General features: G+C 44.1%; 2 protein-coding genes across 3 annotated transcripts in view; both read right to left on the bottom strand.

Annotated features, from left to right (window-relative positions):
* Positions 1 to 516: 516 nt before the first annotated feature.
* Positions 517 to 3,092, bottom strand: TTC30B (tetratricopeptide repeat domain 30B). Its single transcript, XM_027637451.1, has one exon. The coding sequence runs from the start codon at positions 3,030 to 3,032 to the stop codon at positions 1,032 to 1,034; it is 2,001 nt and encodes a 666-aa protein (XP_027493252.1). The 5' UTR covers positions 3,033 to 3,092; the 3' UTR covers positions 517 to 1,031.
* Positions 3,093 to 4,178: 1,086 nt separating this feature from the next.
* PDE11A (phosphodiesterase 11A) overlaps positions 4,179 to 11,117 on the bottom strand; it is a 127,362-nt gene continuing 120,423 nt past the window's right edge. Inside the window, exons 20-21 of one of the 2 annotated variants that reach the window (XM_027637450.1) lie at positions 9,170 to 9,271; positions 4,179 to 8,981 (exon numbers count right to left, since the gene is read on the bottom strand). In XM_027637450.1, the coding sequence (XP_027493251.1) occupies positions 8,961 to 8,981; positions 9,170 to 9,271 (123 nt within the window). In that variant the 3' untranslated portion in view covers positions 4,179 to 8,960. Of the gene's footprint in view, positions 9,272 to 11,117 lie in introns of both variants that reach the window. The other variant, XM_027637449.1, reaches the window with a different exon arrangement.

Here is an 11,117-nt window from a genome sequence, read left to right as displayed (position 1 = left end):
AGAGAGGAATTGAGAGATGCAGGAACACAAGGAGAAAACTAAGAAGCAGATTTCTACCACCTAAGGGTAGAATTGCAAGCCTTGCATGAAATGGAAGTTATGTGATGGAAGTTAGGTGTTTTTTTGAGAAATCCGGAAAATAACATAATTTCACATTCACAGGGTTTCTTACTAGGGACTGGTATATTCTAAGAATGGTATTTGGATTAGAGGGGCTGCACATGGATGACTGAATTACTAAGTAAGCACTTCCTACCAAGCAGGTTTGCAGGGCAACAGCTGCCACCCAGATGGTGCAGGCACAGGACTCTGGGGGTCTCAGAAGCCGAGGGGCAGCACTGAGCAGTGTCTCCTAAGTCAGTTATGCCCAGCCATAACAAACTTTACTGCAAGGGTAGATCTAAACTGAGGTACCAATCTAATAGAGCCTTCTTGGATTATAATCCTGATCCCTGTATTAGGTATAGAATTTGCCAGAATACTCCTGCATTGTTACTGAGTTAGCAAAAGACACTGTTCATGTTTGTAGAACTGATTTTTTAATATAAAGCCATGTCTTGTGTTCAAATATACAATCAACGTGGTCTGCAACATATTAAAAATACCTTGGAAAAAGCAGAATAAAGAAACATTTCACACATAGGCACAAATTACAGAATGAAAACAACTGTTTCTTCAAACTCTGTGCTAGAAGAGACAGATAACACTTTTTTTTTTTAACCATCAACCAATGAAAAGAAACTTGGTCAAAATTTCAGAAGGATAAAATATTGTCTTACAGGTGAAAACTCTATGATATTTTTATAATGACATTCTTGGTCAACACATCTTAAGCTGCATTTAACATGACAGGTTACTGAGAATGCCCCTAGTTATTTGATGCAGGTTAATTTCATGAAAATATTCTATTTTCCACTGAATGCTGTTAAAATACAGCATGAAATCTTTAAAGATTTTTGCAAGCGTGAGCATCACCTCACAAGTGTAAGAAAAGAACAAAGTTCTCATTTCTGCTGTCCGGTTGACACCATTTACTCAGCCCACCCAATGATCTTATACATCAGAGCCCTCAAAAGCCGGGCTTCGTAGGTGACCGTGTTTTTCCCACTGTGCATCCTACTCTCTTCCAGGGGGTGTTCAATGACAGCTGGGATGTTTCTCCCATACAGCTCACACTGCTTCAGGAACTGAACGCACTCCTGGATGACGCTGTCGCGCAGCATGATCATGTGCTTGGACATGTTCTCCAGCAGGGACAGGAAACACCGCTTGGCGTAGTACCACGTGTCAGTGCTCAGCTTTTTGTTATACGGCTCCAGACTTTTAATGATCCTTGAAATACCAAAGTCATAGTTTCCCTTCACACAGTAGAGGGTACCAATGACCAGATTGACAATGCAAAGATGGTAGGTGTTTTTATCAGGATTGTCATAGGACAGCTGCTCTTCTGCCTTCTCGATCTTCCTCATTAGTTCCTCTGCGTCTTCATTCTGGCTCGTCAGGATGTAGGAAACACAGAGGTTGGCTAACACAATGGCACTGACATTGAGGATGTTGTCATAGTGCTTTTTAACTATCGGCTCATAGAAGCTGATAGCCTCTTTGTACTTGTTCTCTTGCATGAAGAGCACATGAGCCACATTGAGCTTCCACACCTCGTGTTCCTTGCAGAACTCCACTGATTTGCGGAAGATCTTTTCTACCATTGTGTAGTTCTTCATGTCCCAGTAAATCTTTGCTTGGGCCATCAAGACAGGTACATATTTATCCAGAGTCTCATCATATTCATTAACAGCCTTTTTTAGAGCTTCATCATCCCAGTTTTGCCTAGCTTCCTGTACCTGCTTCGTGAGTTTTCTCAGCTGCTCAGTCATTGTCCCTGCTAAATCATCTAGCTTGTGGAAAGCCTCCTCAGGGGCAGTTTGACAAGTGATAATGGCATCCAAGAAGTTGTACAAGTAAGGTGTGAGCAGTTTGTAAGTCAGGTGGGTATTCTCTGCCAGCACATCAGCTGCCAGGTCGTAGTACTGATGCTTGCAATAGAGGAGTAGCAAGTTGCCAAAAGTTTCCGGTGGACAGGGGTTCTGCAGGAGGAGAAACTGCAGCTTCCCAAACCCTTCAGTGGGCTGGCTGTCCATGTTCATCAGCGCTTGGTTGTGCAGCGTGACGGGATCCAGCTCCTCTTCAGCCCTCGGGGGCATGTCAGTGAGTGCCTCCTGGGCCGCCCGCAGGTTGCGCAGCTGGTACTCGATGGCTGCCTTGAGGTTGAAGGCCTCCACCAGGGCCGTGCGGTGCAGGAGCAGCGTGTTGCCCACGCTGCGGACGTCGATGCCCTCGGTGGTCATGCCCACGCTGAGCTCGGGGTGCTGGTTGATGCCGTGCTTGATGATGTCAGAGATGTACTTGAGGGCGGCCGGGTACTGCTTGGCGGCGTAGGAGCACAACGCCATGTTGTAGGACAGCTCCGGGCAGTACCCCAGCACCTGCATGGCGCTGCTGAACTTGCCGCTGGCCTCCTCGTGCCGGCCCTGCCGGTACAGCAGGCAGCCCAGGTTCACCTCGGCATCGGCCCGCTCCGAGGGCTCCTCGGCTGCGCTGGGGCCGCCATCAGCGGCGGCGGCCAGCTCCTCCTCCACCAGGCTCTGTGCCGCCGGGAGGTCGCCCTGGGCGTAGTGCACAGCGGCCTGGAGCCGCAGGGCCCGGCGCTGGAAGGCGGGCACGTCCAGCAGCGGGCTGGCGGCGCGCAGGGCCTCGGCGAACAGCCCGGCCTTGTAGAGGGCCTGCGCGTGGCACAGGCGGTACGGGGCCAGCTGCGGGTGCAGCGCCGACAGCTGCTCGTAGCACTCGGCCGCCGCCGCGAACTCCTGCAGCTGGTAGTGGCAGTAGCCCAGCAGCGAGAGGCAGCCCCGGGAGCGGCTGCTCTTCTGCAGCCCGCGGCTCAGCAGCGACACCGCCTCCGCGTAGCGCCCGCCTCCGATCAGCCCGTACACCACGGCCGTGTGCTGCCCGTCGGGCACCGGCGCGGCCTCCATGGCCGGCACCAGCACTGCCGCGACCGGGGCGGAAGCGGAGCCCTCGCTGCCATGGCAACGGCGCCGCCGGGCCGGAAGCGAGTTGTTTCCCCGTTGCCACGGCAACGGCATGTCGGGCCGGAAGTACTCCCCGTGCTGGCGGCGGGTTCCGCGGTCACGTTCCGGGCGCTGCGAGGCGGTGTGAGCGCGGCCCGGGATACCGGGATCGGGGCCGCCCCTCCGGCAGGGGGACGGCGGCGGCCGCCTGCCCAGGCTTGTCCGGCCGCCCTGGTGCTGGTGGGGGCTGGTACCCTGGAGAGGAGCCGTGTGCTCTGCGTTTGCCCGCCCTCTTGTGTTCCCCTCCTGTCTCCCGGGGAGACTCCAAACTGGCTCCAAAGAGCTCGAGCCTCTTGAAGTCGCCGCCTAGACCGGGACTTACCCCTCCTTTCGGGATCTCATGCAGCTGGAAACAATAAAGAGTAAAAATCAACTGTATTTCTGAATGTTCTGTGACAGTTCCCTTAAACAGTACGTGGTGTAAAAGCAGGCCTTAGGCTAAAGCAGTCCGGGAGTGCAGGAAGTATATTATTGCTGTCGTGGGCTTTTTCAACCTGAAACATCCTCGTCACAGCCCATCAAGATCCACAGTTCGTTACGGCTGGTGGAAGGCAGGAAGTGTGTTTGTACCTTAGCACAATCCACCGGCTTTCCTGCAGCTTTAAAAAGTAGAAGAAATGATTTCCAATTTTTCTGAAACTATTTCAACAATGTAACTGTGCTTTGGAGGGACTTTTTACCCCATGGTATTTCTGCTGAACAGTGATGCATCCAGATCACAGACCGTATAATCTGTGTAATTACATGTGAACAGCTCTGGAAGTCACTGTCCAGATTTGGTTTCTGGTCACTCCAAACTGATGCCAAGCATACTCAGTGAAGAAGTTTGGTTTGCTTGCAAGGTAGTGTGTCAAAAATCGTATCTGGGCCACTCAGTCTCACATGTTTCCAGGACCTTCTATATGTGTGATTCAGTTATCAATAGATACAGCTCTGATTCATCCCAACAAGGCAGTTTCAAAGCAAAAAAGCAATAATAAAGAAAGAAAATCACAGCAAGCCATTAAAATTGTTTTATTTTTTTTTTAGAGAGACCAATAAAACCAAGTTGTTAATTTCAAAAACATGCTTTAAAAAACTGAATAAGCATAGTTTGATCTACTAAAGCAAACAATAAGAGTAATGGTCTTAAAATGCAAAAAAAAGGAAAAGGATGCAGAAGTCTTGTTAAAAAGTTACACATTTTGCAAGTATGTGGGATTCGCATTAGAACGTACACATGGTACTTCTGTGCATGTGTCAGTTGTTTCCCACAGGCAAAGGTTCAGGGGTTATAATGGTATTCCCCATACAACTGTAAGATGCAGTGGCAACATGCTTATAAATTTGTAATTAAATACAAATTAATCCAAGAAAGAAAAGCAATATACAGTATGTATTCCAATACTGGCACATTCAAGTGATGGAAATCTCTGGAGTATCTCATTTCAGCTGATTTATACCTCCCACTTCATTGCTATGTTAGAAACCATTTATGTGACTTTACTCTTTAAATCTTTCATTCCTTTGACAAAGCCAATAAGAAAAAACTTCTTGCTCTACATTTTCTTGCCCCGAACATTCAGCATTGGAAGTGTCTGTTAATGTATTTTACATAACCTTGAAATAAACCTGTTTTAAAATTTCACTCAATGCATAAGTGACCTATCAGTAACTAAATTGTTTTAATTTTATGAAGGGAAAATAAGTATTTGGCCTGTAGACTGAAACACTCCTATTTTTCGACTAGGATTACTTCATCTAAATACTACAATTGACCTTAGGCACTGCTGGTTGCAGTTTTCAAAAATAATTTGTGAGTACTAGTATTGGCTTTGTTGGTAACTACAGGCACATTATAAGATTGCAGTGCACTCTAAGAAGGAGCAATTAGCAAGGTCACCAGACCAGAAAAATGCAGCTGCTGTACCAAGGACACCATCTGAAGAAATACCTGAGCTAAAATGAAACATCCTTGTCTGCTCTGTGATTATAAAACATACAATTGACCTTCTGGGCAAGACCCCGGCCCCATAAATAGGGTTGGCTCTATGGAGAGTTGTGTCCACTGCCACATGAGACATCCAGTTTAAACTTCTGGGAGCTACTGCTGCCTGACCCTGTGAGACTTTGCTTTGGAGCAGGAGCAAAACCACGTCCTCACAGAAGCAGATGTCTACATCTTCATCATGTTTTGAAGCTGTTATCATTTGTCTGTAGGTCTCAGGCTGGGAGAGAATTGTCTGATTTTACTACTTGAACTGTGGCTAAAGACACCTTTTGGGAATCTCATTCCTAGGAGGTGGGAAACCCTTCTGCCTGAGCCACAGCAGAGCTTCTACCCACGTGCTCCTTGCCTGGAACAGTGTTCAGTTTTCTGGTGGGGTCACAGTGTTGTGTTGTAGGGGAGCACTTTAATCCAGAATGGTGTACATATGAGCCTCTCCTGAGCTCTTCCACCAAAGCCTGTCTGCTCTGTGCATCTCGCAGGAGTGATGCAGAAATTGGGGCTGTACCCAGCAGGCATCCTTGTCTCCGTGCTAAGCACATATAAGGGGCTTTGGCAGAAAGGCAGGAGACAAGACCACCAGTGTGACTCCCCACAGGCTGGTGGGGAAGATGCCCCTGCAGTTCGAAAGCCTGCTGCAAATCAAGGAGGATTTGAGTGTCAGGCTTTTTCCTGATTACCCTATGCAATTCTAGGACAGTTCTGTGTTTGTTTTGTTGTTTTGTTGTTGTTTTGTTTTTTTTTTTTTGCAAGGAAAGGTTGATTTCAGTAAGTGGTCTTACAGGTGGGGATCCTGAATGGAATTACTGTTTGGCCTGAACCATCTTTGAGGATAGGGAGGAAGATCCAGATCTTCTCCTGAGCATTTTTCTGGTGAAAAAGTGAAGGCTGCTGCCTGGCTCCCTAATTCATGGGACTAAAAACCTGACTGAATTCAGCCTGCAGTTAGCACAATTCAGTTGGACACCTAGAAAAAAGGCATTGCCATTGAACCAGCTTAAAGCACCTTTGGGGGACAACAAAGCCTGTGTGATCCTATGGATAATCTACGTGCTCATCACATTTTAGCACTGGAATTGTAAATTCTAGAGGCCTCATTTAAGGCCAAATTTTCACTAACTGCTGGAGCAAGTAAGTGGTTCTCTGTCTGTTGCAGATGTGTTGGGCATCTGCAGGGGAAGGCCAAGCACATGCTCTCTAATTTGTCCTCACCTCTTGTGGACCCATGTTTTATATGCACTCACAGAATTAAGCCAATTTCAATGGGTTTTTTAATGTCTCCTTGTTCAGCAGGCAGGGAAGCAAGTAAAAGATGTAGAATGCATTAAATGATCTACACAGTCATCTCTCCTGTGCATATCTTGGAAGAGTTTGGCAAAACTGACTGAAATACTGCAAAATACTGAAAACCAGATACAATTTCTGTCTATCAAGCTTACGAGCAGTAGCTAAAAAGTGGTTTCCACCATCTTAAAATATAATAGGCTTGGAATACATTTCTTAACTGTACTGCATGCTTCCACAAAGAATCTTCTTTTTCTCTCCAACAGTTTTTGTTTTAAAAAATAATATAAGATTTTTGTTTGTTTAGTTTCAGAGACCAAACACTGTTCTGAGATGCACTACTGGGCCCCCCAGTTTCATCAGGGTTGCTTCGTTTCGCCTGAGAACAATTTGATAAGATCGAGCTGTGTGCTCTCATTTTCTTCCTTGTGATGGAGGAGCAGAACCATAACATTAGTCAGCAGTTTCTGAATTTTGACCCACAATGGCAAAGATACCAAAAGACAGGAGAAATAGATGGAGGCAATTACAAACAGTCACTTGATTGATGGTTGACATTGTTAGAGCTTCAGCTGTGTGTCAGCTTGCGGTGGTGCCGAATCCCCATCCCTGCCGGTGGGTGTTGCCATGGGCAACAGTGCACTGAAGCCAATAAAAAGGAGAGGAAATGAGGGGAGACTCAACCTTCGGGGAGGCTGTAGGGTATGCATTATAAATTATGTTATACTTAACAATATGCAATACCAAAATTCAGGAAATCTGTGTGTACCTGCCAGCAGTACTGTTGGTTCCTAGTATCTGTTTTTCCCATAACGTATGTATTCTAAGTTTGTATGGCTTGCTGCTTACTATACTGTGTCTGTCCTTATCAGAGAAGAAAGAAGTGGTAAAAGAATATCAGAAACATTTCCATTTGATGCATGTACTCACTGCTGTGCAGTCTGCATTTCTGGTCCTTCCTGCTTCTTTCTGCTAGAGAAAGTGATGTGGTTCTGTTGTGCACTGACAGACTGGCTCACAATGCTACTGAATTTCCAGCTATTGTCCTACACACTGTGGTTAGAAGCACAGAGCCTTTTTGTTTTGTTGTGTTTCTTTTAAAGAAGTGATCAGCAGATTTGTTGTTTCTGTTTGATTGTAAGACAGATGTAGTCAGCTTTTCTAAGGCACTAACGACTGACTTTCCTTGGAAAGGAGAAAAGCTCTTTTAGCATCTGGTCAGCTGGGCCAGGTTCTGATTTCCATTAAGTTGTTGCCAGTTCAAGGTAATTCCACTGAAGTAAATGAAATTTGGCACAGGTGTAAAACTAAGCTGAATTCAGCTTTAATTTCTGCTGCCAGACAACCCTATATTTAGAATCCCATTTTTCATGGAGTACAAAGGCTTTCTCCCCCACCCCATGAATGGGCAGTCGTTAGCGCTGCAACATGACTCCTTTTTGTGTGTGGTCAGGCAGCAGAGAAAGCACCCTCAAATCATAGATCACAGGTTTGCTACACTAGTGATCCTTGCACTAATAAAAAGTGATCAACTTTCAGGTAATACCAGGGTCATCACACAGAACTGGATATGTTTGGTTTTGTGACCTATCATGTTTGATTAGATTTTTATCGACACCTCTACCACTGATGGCTACATGTGAGCCTTGACTAGAGCAGTGCTAGCTGTAGTAATAGCATCTGAAATTGTACTGAAAGATCTGCAAGAGAGTAAGAGGTAGTCAGTCCAGTGTGATGATATTCTTCCTCTCCACTATTTCAAAATATTAATTTCAACTCAAAATTATACTAGGAAGGTTTATCCGTGATCCACTTTTTAGTGTAATATAAACCTGAAGCACAAGGCAACAGATTTCCTTTTTTATTTGTACTCTATTTTCATAAAAGCCCATTAATCTTTTCCTTAGGGGACACTGTAATTTAAAAAAAATGAATGTGTTAAAAGAGCATTTTTTAAAAGAAAAAAACCCCACTCTAAAATTACCATGCAATATTTTGCCCTTGTGCAAACTTTCCCTTGCTGAGAAATTTGCTGCTCTGTTAATATGAATTTCTCCGGGAAGAAGGGACAGCTTGGTGCTTTTAAAGATAATAAAGTTTGTTTTTAAATGTAGCAAAGGTAGGCAATTCTAAAAGCCCTGATCAATCACTAAGAAGCTTTGTTGTAAAAAAATACTTCTTTAGAATACAAAGCAGGCTTTTCAGAATGTTCAGGCTTAAAAGAGGAGGGAGAGTAGGAGAGGAACATCACAAAAGCAGGCATAATTGATTCATAACATGTACTGAAGAGATGCAAAACAACAATGTAATTACATACTATTCTGTTTTGTGCAGCTCCTTGCATATGAATTGGCCAGCTTGCATCCCAGTTCTGCTCTGTATTATTAATTTTATTAAGATGTGAGTTCTTATATTTCAGTCTGTTGTCAGCTTTACGGATTTTTACAGCAGCAGTTGAAATGTAGTGGAGCTGAATGAACGCTTCTTATGTTAAGTCTTCCGTGTCTCTCCAGACACCAGCGCAATCTCACTGCAGGTCTTCCTTTCAGTCCCACTAAGCCTCACAGTAAAAGCAAACTATGCTGCCATCAAGATAATATCCAATCAATTAAGCATGTCTGCTAAAGCGTTTCTTAAAAAATGTTGGGTCTAAGCTTACATAAACCTTTCAGACAGCTCTTATTGTAAAGTGACACTGATATTTGCAGGCTTAATTTATGTCTTTGAGAGACATTGTAAAGGTAGAGGAAAAGGAGGATGAGGATGTCACCTGAGAAGGAAGTCTTTTTTGGTGCAGTTCCTCCCATTTACCTCTATTTACTGCCACAGAGTCCAGCATAGGCTTCAGTTTCACATTCAGCTTCACTAGACACTGAAAGAAGATTAAAAAGAAGATGAATGAAATATTGACACTGTATCAACTCCTTTGATGGACAGTACATGGAGTAACAGGGTAAAAAATGAGTTTAATCTGCACCATGCCCCTACCCTCCTTGCCCCCAGGTGTCTACAAATCTGTGTAGGTAAAGGTTATTGTTCTCATTGAGATCTTTTCATCTATCTCGCTCATTTCACCTGAGGCCTTAAGTAAGCCACCAAAAATGTAAAAAAATTCACATAAGATGGCAGAGTTGCTGCTCAACTACTTTAGCTTTCTGGTAATCTGTAAAGATAGTCCGTTTGAGGAATCCCTGTGCCTGAGGCTATCTGATTGCTGGCATCTAGAAGCAGGAGTTCCACTGGTTGAATAAGTTGGACAAAGCTGAAATAATCTCCCTAGTGCTAGATTATTTTTTCCTACAGATGAGTAAACCACAACAGCACTGTGCTTTGCCAAACTGGCAAAAAAAAAAAAAAAAAAGAGTGTGTGTGCTCAAAATAAAGAAAAACAAATGAGTTTTCCTTTGAGATTGCACTGAAATCACCTCTTTTCTATATACCCAGTCCGAAGTTCACAGAGGCCAGTAAGAATCTTTTATCTGGTTTCATCTGGCTTTGATACAGTCCCAAAATTATGTAATTTCTGCATACCTTTGCTAGAAGTTTATTTTACCTTCCCCTTTAATATCAAATGCTTATGTGAAAAGATCACAAGTGCTTCACTTGGTTGTATCTACATTAAAGAGAGACAGAACCTCATTAACAGCAGCACTGCATGTGAAGAAAGGGTTAACCAGTTACCTCCCAAGCAGTCATGTAATGTGTCCTTTCAGGACAGAGGAGTATTCTTCTTTTTCAGCTTTTCTGACTAGCAAGAAGTGGAGTTTGCTGAGAGCTGGGTAGCATGGAAAGTACGTATTGTAAGAATGGGTTGGTGCAAGATTAAAAGATAAAAAAAGACAAAGAAGACAGCAACAGTTCCTTCTGCACTTCTAAAAGTGCAGAAAATTATACAGAGAGGAAAGGAAAGGGGAAGTAGGTACCTTTGCAGTTGATAATCTTTTGTTTTAAACAGCAAGGTTAACAGCAACTGTTTTAAATGGTCTCCAGAGCCCAAACACCACTAAAGGACAGGATTTTTTTTATAGCTAGTCTGCAAGCCATGGGAGCTTGGCTTGCTACCGAAGTAAGTCTTGGTAGATTTTTAATTGAGCTATTATATGGTAATTAAGGGTTAATGGCCTGATTTTAAGATGTGCTGAAAACTTGCAATTTCAGTTGACTTCAGTAGGAAATATGAATGCTCAGCACTTCTGCAAAATCATACCATGAATAAGAAGCTGATTTGTGTGGAACTCAAAGCAAATCCATTTGAAATTATTTCTTCAGAATATGGCACAAACTGGGCAGATTATTTTGCAATCTTGGCCCTGGGGTAAGAAGCAGAGTTCACTGCACTCCCTGCCCCATACAGTATTGCTCACTGTGATGGTCATTCATTTGACAGAATGGATGTGGATTTTTAACATTCCCATCACCATGCCTCAGAACTCTCAATTTTTCTCTATTTCAGACCATTGTGAAGTCCTTAAATCTGTTGGTGGAGTCCAAAACAGAGGAGCAGTAATACATTATAAACAGCTGAAAATACCTGAAAAGCTCACTCCTGTTACCATTAGCACCTGCATTACCACTGCCAGCTCAGTGTGGAGAGGTAGCACATTAGACACCCAACTCTTGACAGCAACTTATCAGATCCTTTCTGTGCAAAGCCAGTATCCATCCCCTGTCAGTTAAGCTCACTGGTATTTTCCAAATCTTGAAAGAGTTTTCAAGTT

The sequence above is a fragment of the Corapipo altera genome, unplaced genomic scaffold (assembly GCF_003945725.1).
Source record: "Corapipo altera isolate COAL_440 unplaced genomic scaffold, ASM394572v1 45, whole genome shotgun sequence".
Taxonomy (NCBI): domain Eukaryota; kingdom Metazoa; phylum Chordata; class Aves; order Passeriformes; family Pipridae; genus Corapipo; species Corapipo altera.
This window is presented reverse-complemented; position numbering and strand designations above follow the sequence as displayed.

Coding starts and splice junctions, on each gene's coding strand:
- TTC30B (XM_027637451.1), bottom strand. CDS start 3,032: ATGGAGGCCGCGCCGGTGCCCGACGGGCAGCACACGGCCGTGGTGTAC.